At 41.0% G+C, this 22,327-nt stretch overlaps 1 protein-coding gene across 1 annotated transcript; it reads left to right on the top strand.

The window, feature by feature from the left end:
• The first annotated feature begins 859 nt into the window (after positions 1–859).
• nr3c1 (nuclear receptor subfamily 3, group C, member 1 (glucocorticoid receptor)) lies at positions 860–22,010 on the top strand. Its single transcript, XM_061047814.1, has 9 exons — positions 860–1,130; positions 1,779–2,965; positions 13,256–13,404; positions 13,643–13,759; positions 13,873–14,154; positions 15,216–15,360; positions 16,389–16,519; positions 17,191–17,348; positions 17,783–22,010. Exons 2-9 carry the CDS (start codon positions 1,779–1,781, stop codon positions 17,933–17,935), a joined length of 2,322 nt encoding a protein of 773 aa, XP_060903797.1. The 5' UTR covers positions 860–1,130; the 3' UTR covers positions 17,936–22,010.
• The last annotated feature ends 317 nt before the right edge of the window (positions 22,011–22,327 follow it).

Below are 22,327 nucleotides of genomic sequence, written 5' to 3' on the forward strand. Positions count from 1 at the left end.
AGGTATCTAATGATTATCTTACATCCAAGACTTGACTGACTTTAGTCAGTGCGTGCTTTGGCCTGAGAATGCCCTGAATGGACTTTTTATTTTTAAAACAAAAACTCAAAGTGAAGGCCGACTTATTAAAAACTGAGATTGGACATCTTCGTCTGTATAGACTTCTGCTTTGGTATAGTTATAAAGAAGAAAACTCAGTTCCTGTTCCCAGCCACTCACTGGATTCATCATTCTACGAAGGACTACAATGTCCATTCACAATTTCTTCCCCTGCACCCCCCCCCCCCCCCTCTCTCACTCGCTCACTCTCTCCCTCTCTCTCTCAACGAACAGCTGCAAGACAGAGGAGACCCCACTCTGGGCAGCTGTAAGAGGAGAAGAAAAATCATGTAAGAGGAGCCAAATGCTGACGCTTTGATTAGCACCATTTGTTCACTACTAAGTGCACACTTGGACCAGATTGTACTTTCCCTTCATACCATAGTTGTTTGGTTTCTGGCTATCTTGAATCTTGAAATTTGTATTTTCTATAATGAGAAGAGGAATATGATGATTTAATACCATTTGACCATTTTAATATTTCAGATATTAATGTTTTGGAAAATGTATAGATTAAATGTTAAATGTTTACTGACCTAAATGTTTCGATTTATTTCAAAATGTTTACTACTGTAAATTTATTTTTTAAGTTGTGACTGCCGTTTTGTTTTGTTAAAACTATTTCATAACCTACTACGAGAGAACTCAAAACTCCAGTTCGCCACGAGAGCTGCAGTTCCCGGACGCGACCAGCAGGCGGCGCTGCGTGTTGTAAACAGGTCCGCCATGGGGCTGGCTTCCTTTTAGTTCTCCATTTTGTATGTTTTTCCTGGAGGTTAGCGCCTACTTTCCTAATGGCTAGTTGCGAATCCCCTTAGCTCAGCCAGTCCAGCGCAGTTTGCGTGATAATTTACGGCTACATCGATCTGCACGACAGTAAGCTCGTGAAACACACGGCGTGTGTCGTGTTCAGCCCTTTAAAGAAGCCATAGAGTTAGAGAAGAAGCTGCGTGTTGTGGGCTGCCACTTTCAACCAAAACAATGTTGACAGACGACCTGTGGACACATACCAACACTCTGTCATTTCAAGGGTAAATATGAGCTTTTATTCAGATTTTATACGATTAAAAGTTAACAGAGGCCATTACAGTAATATAGAATATTTAATAATAATAATTTTATAATTTAGAGCGCTGTGTTGGTTAGCAGGTTAGCAGCGCTGTCACCGACAGTAGACTGAAATGTAGGCACGTAGCATTCACTGATAGCCACATTGCTACTTAGCGTTAGCCTGCCAACACCTAGCAATAAGCTTAGGGTAAGCATATCTTAATCTTATCGGCTACGTGTGATTTGTGGTCGAATATGTACAATGTGTGTTCACTTAGTTCATATAGGTGTTGAAAGGTCTTTCTCTGCGGTCACGTGATAAAAAAAGACTGCAAATGGACTTACGCAGTTAGCTTTCTTTAGCTTCGTTAGCTATGAAGGGCGCGCAGGGGGGGTGGCAACTTTCACCACCAGTCCTATACTGACTTAATGTTAGTTTATTATTCTCTGCATGTCCACAGCCTCAAAGAGATGTCAATCTAAATGAACTTTATCGGGACTAGCCTTTCAGCATGCTGGTTAATCTCCTTTTTGTTGTGTTATAATGTGTGTGTCATTGCACTTCACCCAGCTCTGTTTGTTAACCTTCTCTGTCTTCCCCCACCCCCACCCCCACCCCAAACCAAAAGATGGATACAGGAGGAGTGAAGAAGATAATATACAGAAGAGATGACCATTTAAGCAAATTAGTCTACAGTGAAAGCCCTGAGGAGGGAGGTCTATTGAAAGTAGCTCCTCAAAGTGCCATGCCCATCGCCTCTGCCACGTCTATCATTCTTCCATCCAGCCCGTTGATGCAGCCAGGACAGGTGCCTAACGGCCTCAACAACAACCCCCTTCCAGAGGAGCTCACCTCCGTCACTGCCACTGTCGGCGCATTGTTAGAAGACCCAGAGTACAGGAGCTTGAGCAAAGATCACAAACCTCAGCAACAACAGCAGTTATTCCAGGCGCCAACCTCCACTTTGTTCGGGCGTCAAACTTTGCCCCAGTTGGAGGCCAGTTTAACAGACATTGCACAGTCCTCCATGGATTCACTTATTGGAGGGTCAGATCCAAACTTCTTCTCCATTAAGACAGGGGATTTCTCCATGGATAAAGGAGACCAGGACCCCATTGACCTCGACAATGCCTTTGAGCACATTGGGAAAGATGTGGATGTTCACCAGAAATTGTTCAGTGACAACACGCTGGACCTGCTCCATGACTTTGAGCTGACTGGCTCTCCCTCAGATTTTTATGTAGGAGATGATGCTTTCCTGTCCTCTCTGGCAGATGACTCTCTGCTCGGGGACGTTAGCTCAGAGAGGGACATGAAGGCTGCTGCTGTTGAGAGCGTTAACGGCAGTGGGGCAACCTCTGCCGCGCTCAATGGGATCAACATGACGAGTCCAGATCAGCCCTCTTCCAGCATATCCACAACTGCCTCCTTAACTCCTACAACCACTTTGTCTGCTTTGGTGAAGAAAGAGAAAGACTCTGGTTTCATTCAGCTCTGCACCCCAGGTGTGATCAAACAGGAGAAGACTTCTGCAGGCCAAAGTTATTGCCAAATGAGTGGCACAACCTCCACAGACTTGCCCAGCCCTAACCCCATCTCCATCTGTGGGGTCAGCACTTCAGGGGGACAGAGCTTTCACTTTGGAGTCAACACCAGCAGCAGTGAATCTCAGCAGCAGAAGACTCAGAAGCAAGTGTCCAACCTGTTTCTCCCAGTGACAACCATCAGTGCGCCCTGGAACAGAGGCCAGACTATTGTGGACAACAGAAGCACAGAGGCATTCTCAAGCTCTCCTTTCAAGATCGGCTTTGTCAAGTAAGAAAGTATTAAGAACTCAGCTGCGTGCTGCACTTTAATTTAAGTGTTACTAATTTTAGCTTATTTGTTTATGTGTTCATTCCAGTTATATCTCTTTCATCAGCAAACAGCTTATTTCCTCTTCTTAAAGATCAGAAATGTTGGTTCTTATCTTTGAGACAGCTGCTGAGAATCTTAAAATATGCTGGATCATGGCCACAAATGTCCAGACCATGGGCTGCAATTATTAGGATTTCTTTTACGTCTTATATTTTTTTAGTGTCTTGGATAGAGGAGGGCATGTCTGATATGACACAGTCCTGCTTTATCCACAGCATGAACACAAAACCGATGTTGAAATTCAGATTTTGTGGCGATGGAAATAAGAGGCGTGTGGTAGGAAATAGTTTCAGCATTATTTTAAGGCATAGCTGACAGCTTTTGTTACCTAAGTGCAATAAAAGAAACTTTAAGGAATAGAGAAGGCTTCATATCAGTGACCAAGAATAATCAATTTTTTTAATTCCTTGCCTCTTATTAAAAGGCTACTTGGGCTTCAGCTGCATTATTCATCATGTTTTACATGCCGTTGAATAAAGTATCAATCAGTGCTATGTAGATTTAATCAGACTTTGTAATCAGGTTTCACAAGTCAAAAAGTGGTTATTCTAGATAACTGTCCGCTCAAAGGTGGTTTCCATATGATTGTTAGTCCAGGATTTTTCATTGTGTGTGAGTGTGCATACATGAAGGAATAAAGGTCTGTTGCAAACAGCCAGTCTTACGCGGCATAGTCAGATACAGCAGAGGATAGTGTAGTGTTTATTTTACACACACACACACACATGAAGTTGTTGGATGTTGAATAGCGTACAGAAAGTGGTAGAAAAGATAGCTGCTCCTTGCAGGTTTGGTTTGTGGTGTTGGGTTTCCATGACAATGGGGATTGATTTGAAACCGAGCCTTCACACTGAGACAGAAATGGTTGGTTTAACCCCTGAGTTGGTTTGTTAACCTTGTAATCCTGCTTTGTGAGGCAGTGTTGTGGACTCTGCTGGACATTGCTGCAGCAATAAGCACATACAGTAGATCTTGGGGAAATTATGTTTTGTTACAGTCAGGGGATTCCCACATTTATGCAAGTCAAACATTTGTCTTTTTTTTCTCTTCCGAACAAGCATGCCCTTTTTTTAATCTTAGTATCTCTTACTTTAAAGTCTAAAGTACGGATGGCCAGTGTGACCGTGCCCTTAATAGCCGGCTCAACCTCCTCATGTAAATATCCTCACCAGGGGTTCATTAGGACACTTTGGGAAGATCTCATTGATCCATAAATTTCATCAGCTTAAAATAAATGTGAATTTACTCAGTCTTCACGTAAAGCAGATGTGTCCCCAAAGAGCTGCAGAGACCGTTAATTTAACTAGAGATGAATGAATTGTGACCTTTACATAATAGTCAGGCCCTACAGTAAAAGAGATCCTTGTTTCACTGACTTACTCATGTGATTTTGCTGAACCCTAATTTCTGCAGTGATTTCTTTCCAGTGTGTTCACACAGATAAATGATAAATGATAAAGAGTATCAAACCCTAGTATTCCAGCTCCACACAGGCCGACAGAGTTTCTTTTGTACCGTTATTGCTGCCCTGTAGAGTTTTATGACTTCAGCTGTGAATGTGGCCTGGGACCCGGTCCTGAAATTGCTCAGTGGAATTTTTTTAACAACAGTGAAGCGACAGGGTCACATGTCACAGAGGCTTTTTGTTTGTTTGTATCTCTTTTACATTCACACTTATCTGATTCACAGTATTGAACAAGGGAGCGGTCAGCCCAAAAATAGGCATGCAGAAGTGTGTCACTTCAACAAGGGTACTGATGTTTTTATTATTTGTGCAAAAGAGGCTTGGTACCGTCTCCACGACTGTCTGACCATCTTACTGATGCTTGTTGATGGGGAACAGATGGGCAGAGAAATGGGATACACCTCACCATTTCACATGTGGCTTTAATTGCCCTGTCTGTTGTGTTTCTTCAGAGGTGAGTTTGACTGTGTTTAACCATAAGAGCCCAGATGATTTTGTGTGGGCGTGTGGCTGTTTGGTGATTGGCTTATGGGTGTCTAAACTTAGCATTTCTCTGTGTCTCTTGTGGGAGGTTGCTTTTGTTCAGTGCTTCCTCGCCTCAACCTGTGTGACATTTAACAGCTCACCTAACACTGGGTTTCACCGGCTCGGTGGTTATCAGGCAGATTTGCATCAGGTCACCATCACTTCCAGCGCAAACGCAATAGTGCTTTCTGCTGAGGCTCGGTGGACCTTAAATCGCACTTGGAACCTGACCTGCTGTAACCCCACAGTTCTTCTTGCATCAAACTAGGAGCGGCTAGTAACATAACCAGTTTTCCACATTATTGGTGCTTTAATTTTCCATACACTGCCAGTTCTTCTAACACGTCACTGTTTTAAAATCGGGCTCTGTTGTTTACGATCTGACTCAAAACATCTCACACAATGCATCGTGTGAGATGGGAAGCATTGTTCCAGTTTTGGAAAAACACACCCTCATCCATTGACAGCTAGCTTCGATGTGTCATGACCTTGTTAACAATGAGTTGCTCTAAAAGGAAATACTCGTGTAACATGAAGGAAAAATACAGGAAAATAAATACTGTAGTAGATGATCGTACAGCTCATATTGTAGCTCTGTGTTATGCAACTTTTGATTTACAGCATATTTCCTCCTGCATCCCGCTGCTGACTAAAGCCTGTGCCCCATTGTGTTTTCTCTTGGCTCTTGACTATAAGATCTATAAAAACGTTTTATAACACATATTGTAGGTTACTGGAATTTCTTGGGGGCTTTTGACTCGATTGTGTGTAACGGAGAAGCGTTGTTTGCACGACTTGCACAGCTGTCTGATTGAATAGAGCTGTTCTCACATCTCGCTTACAGACAAAGCAGTGTTCTGTTGCTTTAGCATCTTGTATCAACCCTTTATGTATGCGAGTACTGTATGGTGCAGGTTTTCACACTCATAGAAGGTCATTCATTCATACTTTCACGAAAATCATTTCACTGGACGTCATTCAGGACTTCATGGCCTTTTTGATGAAACCTTTCAATCTCTGTCAAAAACACTAAACGTTACCCAGTTTGAAGTCCTTGAATATAAGGATTTCTCTCTTTGACTTAAGTTATGGTCACCTTTGCCGTTTTAGAGTGTTTATGGGACCTAATAATGCAGAGACTGATAAGTAGCCTGCTGGCTCAGAGCCTACTGTGCAGTAAGACCTGCACAGTAGGTCTTACCTTTAATGACTAATGTGTAAGTGCAATAAAATAGCTTAGAAATATCCCATTGCTATGCCTTTAAATCAGTGATAGACCTGATTGAACACTTCAACCAAAGTCAGACAGAGTGGGTGATTTAAAGTCTGTCACAGCTGTTTGATGTTTCAGCTGTGGGTTGGTGCCTGGTTTCATATATGAGTAGTTTGTATTTATGAATAGCTCTATATATTTATATAAAGCTTATATTTAGTGTATGATTAGTTGTATCTCTCTCAGAGTCACTATTGAGTCTTGCTCTGACACACCCGTCACCTCTCTGCCTAGCTCGCCCAGTCTCTCTCCCTGTCCGTCCTGTTTTTTTGGGGCACGGACCTTGACTGTCAGCAGAAGGTTTCAGCTGCTTTAAATCAACTTTTATGATATTTATTCTGTGCATGTGGTATAGATGTGTGTTAGCTTTGTGCACTATTCATGATTGTGTAGGTGTGCACATGTGTGTGCATGTGGGTGTGTCATAAGTGCTGTAGCAGCCAGGACCACAGAGCGCTGCTGTGGAGCTCTCACTCTCCTGACCTACTTTCTCTTCCGCCACTCCACAGCTGGCGCCGAATGAACACACCAGATCAGACGCCAGTCATTCCAGTCGCTTTCAGGTTATTACGGCATTCCCCTGTAACCACAGTTTTGCCTTTTCTTTATTTAGATATTGTTGTGTTTTGACAGCAAATAGGCTTACTGAAATTCCCCATTCTTCCTGTCGAGGTTAAGAGGATATAGCTAAGTCTAGGCAATGTCTCTGTCCCTCCTCTTACTTTTGTGTTAAGTTGTTGAGTCAGCAAAGCCCAAACTTTGGGAGTGGATTCCTCCCACTTCCAGGTCATTCAGCTAAAGGAATTATGGTTATGTGCACAGTAGCAGCAGACAGCCTTCTATTTATTCTACAGGCAGGAAGTCACCTCCTACCTACACACAAGTCATTAACAGCTCTTATTATGGAAACTCAAATCTTGGGGGTTATATTTTTGTGCCTAGTAGCCATGGGTTAGGTTTTTTTCTCCTGTGGTGTTTGAAGTCAAGCACTGAGCTAAGTCACGCACTGAGCTACAAAATGAAGCTTCTATTGAAGCAGGGTTGTCAATACAACAGGAAGGAAGAGACAGCTGTTCTCTGTTGGAAGATACACTGAGGGATCATCTAAAGTGTCACATGTTTGTCTCGAGAGGCTCTTGTCATTGACCAAAAATGTGGCCTCTAAAAACTCATAAACTCTAAAAACTCTCCAAGTTACTATATCTCCATTGTATTCATTTTCTGTGGCAGCATAGCATTTGTTTAGGAAATATGATGTTTTATCACTTGTCAAGACATACTGTATTTTATTGGAGGGCAGAGGATGTGGATTTATTATTTAGAGTCCAGTATTAAGCCAAACAAACCCAGTCTCTCCACTCCCTCACAGAAGCTGTGTTGTTCTGCGTGCAAGAATGATTCAGAGCGTGCAGACCAGTTCCCCTTTCTATTTTGGTGGCTCTTAACCTCAAAGAAGGAGCACTTCCTTTTCCTCTTCTCTCCTCTTCACGTCTTCACACTCACATGTGTTTTGATGAAGATTAAGGGGTGTTGAATGTTGGTTTATATCAGTAATAATCCACAGAAAGCCGGATTTAAGCCTTCAGATCCTTGCTAAGACCTTTCTTCTGTTATATATTTTATATAGAATCTTGACCTCACAGACAACTAATTACTGGTAAACAAAATAATTGTTCCTATTTTTTTTCTGAGCTGACTTATGTACTGGAGCTGGGCCTGAAGTAGGTCAAGTAGCTGATTAATAAGTGGAATAAACGCACTGAATGATCAATTGCTCCTAAACAGAAAAGCTTTGCATTGCAATGATGTATTTCTGAGGTCTGCCCATCTGAGGTATACCAGGGGCCTGCAAGGCTACTCGTGACACTCAGAGTTTAAAGAGGATTATGAATTGTTGAGCAGGGCACTGGGCCACTGGCTTTATCGTAAGTGCAAGAAGTGGCTTGCCTCATTAAAACCCAAGCTGATGGATAGCACTCCTATAGACGTGAGCAGTTAACTTCCTCAGCCTTGCTGTTGTTGAGGTCGAGGCCCATCTCAGGGTGTCTCTGCCTTTCACTGTGGCTGCTATGACCGATAATAAACTCAGAGGGAATGCAAGTACTTCCTGTCGATGGCAAGCGTTCACTTCAACAGATGGTTTCAGAAAGAGGAAATTCTGTCTCCTCACATTGCTTTACAGCTTTGATTGTTTTGTGTCTGAAAATTCACAAAAAAGGATTTATAACTTTGTTATGAAAATCATCAACCATTTCTAATTTGGTTTCCAGAAAAGTCTGTGAAGCAGAGACAAAACTTCAGGCTTATTTCTGTTTTCTTCAAAGCATATAATGGCCACAGTAATTGGATTTGACCCAGTAGCCTAAAGCTCTCTAGTAAAGCTGTCTTGCTGACACCATCCCAGGTGGCCAGTGAAGGACGAAGTGGTGCAAACCCTCTGACATCATCATCACTGTGGACTCAGTATCCTCCTCGGCCACCACACCCTCCTGTAGGGGCTTGATGGCCTTTTTTGTGTGTGTGCTTGCGTGGAAAGTAACAAAAAACTGAGACCTAAAATACTTCAATATGTGATGTTTATCTGAGCTTTGTTATCTGCATGTAATAGCCACAATGAATCATTGTTTTCCCTATAAAGTATGTTTAAGCAGCTTTAATTGTCTTTTTAGCAAGTAGAGGGCAATGGATCAAGCTGTAAACACAAAATTACTTAATCACCATATAAAGTTATTAAAGCCAACTAGTCACATTTTCTGCTTGTGGAAACTGCCTGTTTTGACGTGGCACGTCTCCCCCCCCCCCCCCCCCCCCCCCACTTAAGTTGCCTCCCACAGTATAGAGACATGCATTGTGAATGTGGATGGTTGGATATCTCTCTTCCCGTGTTACTGACTGGAGACCTGTCCACACTGCCCTTTCACAAATTAAATGTTTCCCGCAGTCCCTGAACATGCTAAAAGAAATGTAGTTATGTGGATTGATTTAAGGTTTCAACCAATTCTTGAAACTGCCTTAAATAACTAGACATACTGCATATTACTCATGGCCTCCGCCCTCTTAAAGTAAATTCAGTGCAAGGCAGAGAAGCTATGAAGTGAAAAAATCTGATTTCCATGTCAGTAAAATCGTGAGTCATCATCAGTTCATCCAATCAGCAAAAAGAAAAGAGTTACTCTGTGCTAAAACATAATTTTTTTGTTTGATTATGGCCACTTTTGTAATTAAGGAGCTTGTGAGGCTGCTCTTTAAAACTTTATAGCCTGCATGTGTTGCACTGTTTACAATGACACAGCTAAAAGAAGTGTCGTGAGTCGACTCTCTTGAATGATGATTCAGATCATTGACATGTAGAGGTCAGTCCTAGCCTGTAATTCCTGAGGGAAATACCTGCCTCTTAAGCTTTTGAATGAATCACTATAACCCTAATAGTTGCTAGTCTGTCTGCCAGATGGCATTAGTTGGTTTTTGGCATCTGTAACAGTGTAACATAGAACTGGGTTTAAAAAATAATAATTTTCATTTGAATGATCTGATATCGATTCATAAGATCCAGGGATTGATCTTGCAATTGGCTTTTCCCCTTTCCCACCATTCAATTTAAATCAGTTCGTCTTTAATATTTCTGTACTGTGAGCAGGCTTTGACATCTGTTTCAGGCTGCACCGGCTTCTCATTGGCCTGATCGCAGATTCAGCTTCTGCTTGGTCGACAGACCAAAACAAGAGGAAAACAAATAGCTATGTCCGCGTTAGCCGAGTGAGGTAACAGTTACACTATTTCACTCAAATTTATACATAAGTCATTATGGATAACGTTCACTTTTGGGAGGATTGGATCCGGACAGTCACTGAATATACACTGATCTTCTCAGTGGGATAGAAAAGCCCCTGAATGTCACAGCAACACAAAGAGTTTATCATCGGAAAGCCGCTGGCTTGACAAAGCGAGCAGATTTTACAGAAATCTTTTATGTCAACTTTTGGAAATCATGATTTAAAGACAATATTCCATATGTTGTATATGACATTGCAACCTCAGAGGATTAATATAATTTAGCCATGCTACATGTAACTGACACGCAAACATTTGGGTGAAGTGACCATCCAAAAACTGTGCAGAGGTGAAACAGCATCGCAACTTCACTTGAGTTGGCAAAGATAGTAGCGCTAACCTGTGAGAGCTGGAAATCCAGAGCAACAGATTTGTACCCGACTGTTGTCACTATATCGAGAATGAGTAGAGACTCATGTCACATGTTTTACAGATAAGATAAATTCAACCTAGCCATAAGGCAATGAATCTAGCTGAACTGTTGTCTGAGGGGATTAAATAAAAAGTTATTTTATGTAACTGCTTTGGGGTCAATTTTTAATGTAAGCCTTAACATTTTTGATCACCTAAACCTTTTTAATAATGGTTGTACAGTTTACTGAATTAGTTCTCTCCTAATGATATTGAAGCAGAATTGTTATTGTATCTTAAATATTGCTAAATTAATCTATATCAAATCAGGAATTGAATCGAATTGGGACCTTGTGAATGGTAATCAAATCGATTCAGACAATCAGTGGTGATACCCAGCCCTAGTAATATATATCGGTGCCCCATTGTGGGAATTCACATTCCATTACAGCGTTATGGAAGCACAAGAGGCTCGGCGTGTGGACACACAGCTGGAGCTTCACATACACACACACACTCTCAGACATGCACACACACAGCGCGGTTCTGTCCCACCTGCTCCGACATTGCACATCCCCCCCATTCTCTCTGTTACCACCTCTTATGGCGGATCAGGGGCATCGTGAGTGCGTATGTCCCTCTGTGCATCACACATCGCACGCAGGGGCGTATCCTGCCTTCAACTCGAAATCTTTAAGCGCCAGCTGATATATTCTGGTGGTATTGACAAGACTACTGAAGGGTGATCACAGGTTCATACCGTTTATGTTTTCCACTTTAGAAAACAAATGATCCATGATTGAAGTAATGTGTTGTCAAATTTGCAAAGCCTTACAAAGGGTTCATTTCACCTGAAATATTCTGTATTTAAATACTACAATGACCCTGCAGCGCATCTTCTTCTTTACTTTATACAAAATAGTTATTTGATTCTGCTCTAGCTTTAAGTATTTATAATACTTTTCCTTCTGCTAAGGTTTCAGACATGAATACATTTAGTTGGGAGTATGACGTGTGTACTACATCTTGTCTGTATGTGGATCCCCACTGTATTGAATTAATTTTTTTAACTCCTGTAAAATGTCCAGGCATGCACACTTTTGGTGAAGTAGGCAGTCAAATGTATTTGAAAATGCTAGTTTGCTGGATTTGCTGCTTGTTCTCAATCAAATCTGCCCCAGGATTAACCCCTCACACATGGACCAGGGGGGGAGCTGTTCAGTGAGAACCCTACTTTGTGTTCTGAATGCCTCCCCTGACCCAAATGACTTAGGGGTAGACATTGTTGGGTTGGGATTTCAGCTGTACACATCGATGAGTGCAGGAAAGATACTCAGGCAGGAAATAAAAGCCCACAGACTATCAGCACACATTTATATTGAATAGAAACCACAAGAGGTTAATGGACAGACTTATTGACCATAGTATGTTATTAGCGGTGCTCAGAAAGCTCTCAGCTCTATCGTGGCCAGACATCCTGTTCTGAGGTCTCTCCCTGATCTTCTTTATTTAAATATATTTTTTATCTGGCTGCTGAATTCCTCTGGACTTGATGCTTTGATGTTTCACTCAGGTTTTCCCATCCTGTTACACCCACTGACTACTGGGGCTTGGCCTGCTTTCATGCTAATACCCTTGTGATGTGTAACTAAGAGTGAACTTGGCTCCCTGGCTCAAATCTGCATACGTGTGTAAGTGTGCAGTGACATTTCAGAGCAGCCCTTATCAAGCATAACTTGTTTGTTTTTGTGGAAGTGGCACACACAGACAAACTGACACAATTGTTGCATGTCTCATGCTCACTATCCTGGCTGTGTTGTTGATGTTGCTGTGGCCACTGGGTATGAAAGGGGGTGTGGACCTCTGGTGCACGGATGAAATAAAGCCTGACGTCCTCTAGTGGTTGCTGTTAGAAAGTGTATTTTACCGCTGTTGTTCACTTGGTCTGGAAACGTTTGTGGTACAATCAAAGGAGGAAGAAGGGCAGTTTATGACAACCACTGGATTTAGGATGTGACCACAGATCTTTAGATAATTGAGGATTTAGAGGCTAGAAAAGGACACAATGGCCTTACTTATCTTCTCTCATGATGTCAGGAACGAAGGCAATGTTGCGAAGAAAAAACAAGCACAAGAGGCACATTGACTCTGATGCCAGAAGCTGTGTGTAATATAGCTGTGTAGTTTATTTATTTTAAATTTGAGTGCAGGGTTGTAAATCTGAACTGCAGCTGAACTAAAAAACTGAGAGGGGCTTTTAGTTATAGGCGTAGGCAGTACACATCATGGCATTTAGTAGATTTCATACAGTATTTCTTCTTAATGGATTTGATTGAGATGTTTGTACAGCTGTTTCTCGTGACTTTAAATTGTTTAATTATATAATTTTCCCAGAAAATAGAATTCTAGTTTATAACTAATGCACAGTATATTTCAGTGTTGAGAATGGCCTTTGGAGTTTCCCTCTGAATAAAAGAAACATTTACTTTCAGTGGTACAAAAAAAACAGGTTTTGTTTATCATTAAAGTCTAGATTATCAATTCGTTTGCTGGTGTGTCGCTGACTATCTTCGCAGATCAGTGAAAGACAGAAGAATTAAGAAAGAAGAAAGAAATGTCATTGTCAGGAATAAACAAAACAGTGACCTACTCTTCAAAAAAGCTCCATAGTGCCACTAGAAAACAAAAACTCCCTAGGGAGAGACTGTATATCCCTGACATATTTCTCCTTTTCTACCTCCAGACAGGAAGCTGGCACAGCTCTACCTCCAGCACAGGGAAAGAGCGGGACTCATAAAATCTGCCTGGTGTGCTCGGACGAGGCTTCAGGCTGCCACTATGGCGTTCTCACCTGTGGCAGCTGCAAGGTCTTTTTCAAGAGGGCCGTCGAAGGTACTATAACATCATTATTTCCTCACTGATTAATCCGTCGCTTGTGATAAAGTCTTCGATTACTAATCCGTGTTACATAAATTTACTCAAATGCTGGAATAATTATGGTCTTAAATTGGAGACTTGATCATAACAAAGTAAAGGACTGTGATGCATCTAATTAGTTTTTCCCCCTGGAGTGTTTGCCACAGCAGGAAAGGTAAATAACAGATTAATCTTGCTCTTCTGTGTGACACAGGGCAGCATAATTACCTGTGTGCTGGGAGGAACGACTGCATAATAGACAAGATCAGGAGGAAGAACTGCCCAGCCTGCCGCTTCCGCAAGTGTCTAATGGCAGGCATGAACTTGGAGGGTAAATATTAACCACAAAGATAACGCCAAACTCTTACCCTTTAGTTGGTTTGATTGCTTCTGTCTTCTCTTTACCTTCTCTCTTAAAATCATCCCTCATTTCTGTCCTTGCAGCACGCAAAACCAAGAAGTTGAACCGCTTAAAGGGTACCCAGCAGAGCAACCCACCTGAGCTGACTCCTTCTCCACCAATTGAGGCCCATTCACTCATGCCCAAGCGCATGCCTCAACTTGTTCCCACCATGCTGTCTCTGCTGAAAGCTATTGAGCCAGACACAATCTACGCCGGCTACGACAGCACCCTGCCAGACACTTCCACCCGCCTCATGACCACCCTTAACAGACTGGGTGGCCGACAGGTCATCTCCGCTGTCAAGTGGGCCAAGGCTCTACCAGGTTGGTGGTCAGCTCTGTCAGAGGGATGGTTGCCACCAGGGTTTATGTTAGCTGGTATCAAGTGCAGGGGTCCGGCAGAAAAGGATATCAATGGCCAAAATGTACGGCTGGAAATATTCCAAATAAACAATGGTTAAAAAATGAATAATGACATATTAAATATTGTCTTTCCCACACATGTACAAGATTTGCAGACCATTTTAGCATTTTTTCCTTTTTTATCAGTATAAGATCACCAATCATGATATATAGACTACACTCATCTAATATACAGATGTTATGTTAAAGGAACTTGTATACAAATTATACAACAGCTTGGTTTTTCCTATAATGTTTAAACATGCATATCACCTGTTAACAGTGATTTTTAAGAACAACTCGTACGTTGGGCAGAGTGGTGCGATACACAGTACAGAGAGGACTTTCAAGACATTCAATTCTTACATGATAATGAATTCAAAATAGCGTTTGTGTGTTTTGTGCTGTTGAATGTAGGTTATTAGGCACATATGGCTATTCAAAGCATATGTCCCGCAGTTGCTCCATATGGCCAGAGTTGCTGGCCAAATTGGCCATAAAAAAAGTCTAGCATCAACTCTGGTTGCAGCGTGTAGAAATCATGTTTTGTGAGATAAAGGTAGATTTTATTAGTGAGATTGCAGAGTGATGGATGTGGCACCACATAGAATTGTGTTGCAATATGATTCAGAAGAGAACTCTGCACAAACACAGTTTTATAATGCATGCTGTTATCATTGTTTGATATTGTAAAAAATGAATGTACAGACACTGTTTGTTCTCACTTTTTATGTTTATATAGTATAGTATTTTTGTTAACTGAACCCAGGAGATGTTGCAATATGTTGGAGCAGTGCAAAACATGTGACTTCACTGTTTTGATTTTTGTTAACAAACAAGCTAGCAACACATCTGCTGCATCTTGGGCTAAGATGACATGTAGGCACCATTTGATTAAATAAGTAACACCCTTTTTCATTTGTAACTGACTAAGCATTGTCACTTTCTCCACCACACCCTCTCAAACATGTGCTTCCCTTCAGGTTTCAGGAATCTGCATCTTGACGACCAGATGACTCTGCTGCAGTGCTCTTGGCTCTTCCTCATGTCTTTCGGACTGGGCTGGAGGTCTTACCAGCAGTGCAATGGCAACATGCTCTGCTTTGCACCGGACCTTGTCATAAACGAGTATGTATCAATCCGTTCTGAATGCATTAAACCGTTGCAGTTTAATGTGATTCCAGATGTAGTATGATAGACATTTTAAAAATGTTTCCAGTGAAAATGTGTCCATATCGACAGTAGAATGCCATGGTCTGGTTATAGGAGTCTTTATACATAATATATTTGACTTTTTTTTACTTTTTTATTGTGTGAATCAGTCAGCCAATACAGACTTCTGTTTGTGTATGTGATTAATTTCAGCCCGCTGCTCTGTGATTTGTGTCATATCTCCTGAGACTCATACAGTGTCAGTCAGCAGTCATGTGTAATCATTGTTTGATCCCTGTTATAGACCTGATGACTCCGTTTGTAAACAGCCTGTCGTGAGCAGTCTGCACAGCCACCGTGCTTCAGGCTGCAAAAGGCCTTTCACTTTTTCCTTTTTTTTTTTTTTTTGTAATCATGAGCTGAAAGCTGATGTGATTATAATTAATATCTGATGATGGTGTGCTCTCTTTCAGTCAGTCAGGCCCAAAAAACTCAATTCAGCTGCAGCACGTTTGTAGTACCTTATTATATATTCTCATCTTGTTGGCAGTCATAATGCACTCTTTCACCATTTGATTAAAGTCTTCTGCCATTTATAAGGTTGTTTCATGGATAATGAAAGAGTCTAGCACAGGTGTTTTTTGTTTATTTCTATGTTGTTTTCTGTGCACTTTAATGAAAAAGTGTCTCCTAGGCATAAATTTGAAGAGTTTTTGAGAGTTTGTCCATACTTCCCACCCACAACATCACTTCATCACTGAAGTGACACGTTTGTCTTCTTAGTGTTCTGCTCCAACAAGCTAATAGACTGAAACTCATTTCTGGAAGAATGATTTAAAACAGGATCCGCAAGCGAGACCTTGAAAGTTTAATCTACAGAGATGTTACGGGGAGCGGCTTCATCTCCCCGATAGAGCGTGATGCACACGCAGACATATAAATCAACTATGACTTAAGGTGAAAGCAGGATAAGCTGTTTAACCACTTCTGTCTAATTCCACCAGGGAACGGATGAAGCTGCCCTACATGGCCGACCAGTGCGAGCAGATGCTGAAGATTTCCACAGAGCTTGTTCGGCTGCAGGTTTCCCACGATGAGTATTTGTGCATGAAGGTCCTGCTGCTGCTCAGCACAGGTAAGACACCTTTCACCCTCTTCCACCATCCCATGTAGAACATGGTGCTGTTTGAATGCACTCATTACAGAAACCATTACTTCAATCCAATACTGCACATGGACACTTAAAGATAATGTTGATGGACGCTCAGTACAAGACATCCCATCACAGCACTTTCCAAACTCATTAGCTGACATTTAAAGATCGTAAATAGGAATTGTATCCACACAGGCTTTTCTAGTTTGATACAGAAAAATACACTCTCAGCAGCCGGACAATAATTTGCCAGACAATAACTGCAGACCTACACAACACCTGATGTTGTCTCCTAAACTTAATCAAGAAAATTAAAGCTGCAAACCAAGACTCAATAATTGTACTCTGATTAAAGATGTTTGATTGCAGAAACAATTAAACACAGCTCACAGTCCAAACAGCCCTCCCCAGGGTGTGCTGCCTTTGTTCTTGTAGGCATGGTTGGCATGTGTCTCTGTGCTGTTAAATATTGCCAGGGCATTCTACAAACTGCTATTTTAGCCCATCACATCATTTAGGTGTAACTAAAAACGTAAAGACTTCCCTCCTCTGCATTTGAAAGTTGGATGAATTCTTAAATCTGGTCATCGGTGCAGTACGTTCTCCTCATCTCTCTCTCCAAAATGTTGACCTTTGTGTCCTCTCCCCTGCAGTGCCAAAGGATGGCCTGAAGAGCCAGGCGGTGTTTGACGATATCAGGATGTCATACATTAAGGAGCTGGGTAAAGCCATTGTGAAGCGTGAAGAGAACTCCAGTCAGAACTGGCAGCGTTTCTATCAGCTCACCAAGCTGCTGGACTCAATGCACGAGGTAACTCCCCCAACATCAGCAGCTTTGAACACATTATCAGCCGGTGGTTATTGACCAGCTTCATCCTTACACAGCAGCCTCGTTAGTCTAAATAATAGGGGGTTGAAAACAAGTACTTTTTTCCCATAATGCAAAGATATCTTAATTTTCAGTGTTTGGTACAAACATCAACTTTTTGTGCCAGCAGATCTAACCAAGTGTAAAAGCAACCTTTGCTATTTTGTTTTAACTATGCACCACTATCACACTGATTAGTGACGATAAACTGACTTACTCAGCTTCTTTTTTTATCGCATATGGATGATATGGGACAGAATCCAACTTGTAGTGGTAACACGATGGATAAGACGTAGAAATATATTTTCACTTTATATTAACAAACACTGAATGTGTGTGTTTCTGTGATAATCATACACCAACATGTCTGTGTGCAGATGGTCGGTGGGCTGCTCAACTTCTGCTTCTACACCTTTGTGAATAAATCCCTGAGTGTGGAATTCCCAGAAATGCTGGCGGAGATCATCAGCAACCAGCTACCAAAATTCAAGGCCGGCAGCGTCAAACCCCTCCTCTTCCACCAGAGATGACTTTACCCCAAAACAGACACATTGCCTTAAAATACCCATCACATCACCTCACAACCCGCCCCTCCACTCCCCCACCCAACCCCCTTCAGGAGCAACAATGAGAGGACTGAGGACCCGAGGCGAGGAGTCATTGATGTTTGTTGGGAGAGAGTATGCAACTTTGTGTAAAGACTGGACGCGTTTGTGTAGAAAGCAGACAGCGAGCACAGAGGTTATGTAGAGCAGTGTAAGAGGTAACAAGTAGTAAAATGTTTGGAAGACTAGATAATCACCAAGAGAAGTAAGCTAACATCCATGTCGTCTCAGGTTTCCTATCTTCAAACACAAAACAATATCTCATAAAGATAAAGCAAATATGTACAGGTTCTGATAGTATTTTCTACATTTTCAAATCATACCAGTTTATACACTTTTACAGGTCGATGTTACCTGGGAAGGTAACAGAGTTTAAAAACATGCTCTTCAGTAGGCTTTTTGACTGTATGTTCCTCTTTTAGTTTTTGTAAGCAGTTGTAACAAAACAGTCACTTGGGGGGGAAAAAAACAGTTTTCCAGTCGTTTAAAAAGAAAACGTCATCGCTTGATTGACACAATGAACATAGGAAACAATTCTGTTGGACCGTCAGTCAAAGTGCGTTATTCAGAGGTTTATTTTTCCCATATGCTGACCTCTTTCAGGTTTACACACGTCTATTTTAAAAGGGAAAAAAAAATGTGCCTTTTTTGCTTCATATATCATCTAAGTCATTTCTTCCTACATGACGGGCTTCTCTTGAACCCGTCACGGTCTACCTTCATCATATGTTGATTGTACTTTTTATGTTACATGCAGTTAAAAGTTTTCCTTTCTTTTTCCTCGATGGCTGTGTTTCCCCTCTAGAAGTGGCAGCTCGGTCCATCCTCCGCGTGTAGAAATGATCTTATCGAAGCCTGCTTCCTTTCATGCGATTCCCCGCACACCCTTCTTCTCCAGTGCGATGTGAGCACTTTGAACCATGCTTAAAGGCTTTAAGAGACTGTGAAGAAAGACTGTTAAACTGTACCGAGCTGTAATGTAGGACTTTAGGTGGAAGGTAGAGAACTTTTTCTAGTATGATAGCCCACTCTAATGCTTATTTTAGCCCCCGCTCCTGCCCCAATAGTCTAATAATTGAATGTGCTAGATAACCTGCGTCCACCAATCATAGAAGAGAGGGCATGTTTTATGTGTTTGAAAGATTATGTCATTTTATTAATTGATCAGGACAACTTATTTCTGTGTTTCTAACATGGCTCAGACTGGTTGTAAAATAACCGTCCTTTTTATATCCTTTTTACAGTCTGTTTTATAAAACTGATAAACATGTAGCCATGATTCTGCCACTGATGATCCTTCTTAGACCGTATAACCACGCACTCTTTATGCTTCTGATAACTAATCATTGAAAGACTTTGCATTGTTGATTTGCTGCGGTTTGTTAAAAGGAATAATTCAGAATGTGGGGACAGCTCATTTCCTTTCTCGCCAATCGTTGGATGAAAAGACTGTCTCAACTAACATGTCTATAGCTGCAGTCAGTTACTCATTAGTGTTAACTTCGCATAAAGACTGGAAACAGCTAGCCTGTCCAAAGATAATCCATTTACCATCACCTCTAACTCTCAGTAATATGTCACATATCATTTGTTTAATTTGTACCCGAAAGAGAAGGTAGCTATTTTCATGAAGGGGAGTCATGTGTCTGGGAAGTGACCCTCACCAAGAGTTGTCAGACACACAACATCCTCACTTCTTGCTGCTTTTATTCTTTTTATATTAATATTCATTAAACAAACGACGTGTAATGGTATTGAATAGCTGTGGAGTGATAGTGAGTGATTTTTAAACTTTCAGGCTGGCCATCTGTCGGCCCCGTTCTCCAGCCTTTATGCGAAGTGTTGCTAACCATCTCCTGGTTATACCGTATTTGAAGAGTGAGTTGTTTTTTCATCCAACCTTACACAAGAGCCTGTTTCCTGACATGTGATAAACTGTTTGTATGATAGACAGCTTGTGTATGCAGCACTTTGGATCAGGTGTGGGCAGAACGTATTCACCTCCAGTTATGTTTGAACCCTTCAGCTCCTTTGACGCCCTGTCTTAATGTCTTTGTAGGACATTTGCACGTTTATTTGTCTGTCTGTTATTTAGTCAAGCCCCAATGTTTGAAAGCACTTAGCATCGATCACCTCCTTTTGGGAGGCCGGCACAATGGCTCCTTTATTCTCTGGGACGGTTTCAGTGCCAAACTCCTGGTTTCGTCTGTTTTCACGAGCTGAAAGTTGGCCCAGGTTTGAATTGGAAGAGGAATCACGTCCCGGTATTGAAGCTTTGTCCACAACTAGAAAAAAAGTCCTAAATAACCTGAGTCATTATAAATGAGTGATAGCTGTAAATTGAACACAGTGCACTTATACATTAACGTAGGTGCAATGATGTCCCTTTCTCTCCGTGTTGTAAGCTGAAATGTGCTGTAACATTTCCGTCAGTTGTCCGCTTAGTCTGTCATCGTCGTGTCTCGAACCCCAACATTTTGTGTGTACCTTACAGAGGGAACTCATTGTGACGGATTGAAGGTGTTGATTTCCAACTAGATTAAAGTACTTGGATAAATATGTCAAGTGAGCAAGGTTCGATAGGGCATAAAAATATGGAAAATTGTTATATTATTATAATAATAAGCAAAGCACTTGTTATAAATGTTAGGTCGCTCCCTTGCTCAGGATATCGAAGTCCGACTTAAACTTTTATGTCCTAGTTTATGTCCTAACCTGAAGAACAGGAGTTTGGATTCACACAAAAACCTCTTGTTGTTTAAGTTTTTGTGTTGTTTGTTGTCACCAGACAGATTTAGGAGAGGGATGTGCTGCCACCGACGTCATTCACACTCGGATAAACCAACAGTTGTCGCTTATTCTTTTTCTTTTTTTGTTGTTTATTCAAAATACTTTTAAAATCAACTTCATTAACTGCATAGGGGTTACTCATGGGTTACTTTCACATTCAGTATATCCAAATCTCTGCTGCTGCTGCTGTTCATTTAAAACAGCTTGAATATATATATATATATAAGAAATCGCACACTTGCCTCTTCTTGCTCAAAAATGTATCCTAGCTCACTTTCTTGTACATTTTTGAGGAGGACATCTGAATATGCAATAGAAACAACAGATAATCTATCTCCATCACATTACCAAATGTGGTTGCCTCATGTTTTTTTCCAGGATAAGCTATTTGCATACAGGAGATTCACACTTAACTTTTATCTCTGCAGGACAGATTTTCAGGAAAAGATACCCTCAGTCAGTAATCAGTCTACCACGACTAATCACACACAGAAACAACATATTTGATGTTTGACTACAAGGTGACCAAAGCGAGCACAGACAAATTCAACTCGTCAGTGTAAACTAGAAGACAAATGTACAGTTCTTTGTTTTTTGTTTTTTAAAACACATTTTTTTACTCTAACATAATGGCTTTGGTCAAATTGTGTAATACTGTGAATAGGATAGGAGTCAGTCTTTTTCACTCACACAAAAAAAAAAAACTGTTTGTGAAAGTAATCAACCAGCTTGAATCTAAAAGGATTTGCACTACCCAAATATTGTTTGAAAATCTATTTTGTATAAAACATATGCAGACATGTTAAGAATTATCAAGGGCAGATCATGTTTCACTGGTATATGCTTTCTCTAAAATAAGATTTAAAAAAAAAAAACTTTTGTTTTACGCAAAAAAAAATTGAATATGTACATATAATCCATTGTAAAGAAAATCGTGGTGTATTTGTCTCCAAATAACAGTTTTTCTATACCTTCCCTCTGTATTATTTCTCCTCTGTAGTGTTGCTCCAGTTGATCTTATCCACCATTGATTAAAGGTCCAACTGTGTCTTTGTGTGGTACTTCTCCAAATAATGAACTGTATGCTGATGTTTGACAAATTATGAACTGGATGATTCTGAACAGTGGAAACAGTAAGCTCATTGTAAGACACGTTTCATGATCACACCAAGCACTTGTTCATCAAATAAAATGCGCTTTTCCATTCTGACACCTGCTTTGTTGACTGTTGAAGGTTATAATTTAACTGTGACCTGTATAACCTGACACACTGATTGTGTTAAAGGTAAGTGTTTTTATGTTCACTGTGGTTCTATTTTTCAGAGAGACTAGCCAAGCAGAGCATAAAGCACAAATTCAATCTTTGTTTTTTTTTAAGGGTTTACTTGAAGAATGAGGTGATACAATAGAGAGCCAATCAGGACCAAGTGCAGATAGAAACCTCAAATGAAACAGTCTGATCAAAAATGAAGAAGAGGTGGGAGAGGTATATCTAGATTTTTTAAATAAGTAAAAGTGTCAGTACAA

Source organism: Labrus mixtus, chromosome 10 (assembly GCF_963584025.1).
Source record: "Labrus mixtus chromosome 10, fLabMix1.1, whole genome shotgun sequence".
Classification (NCBI taxonomy): domain Eukaryota; kingdom Metazoa; phylum Chordata; class Actinopteri; order Labriformes; family Labridae; genus Labrus; species Labrus mixtus.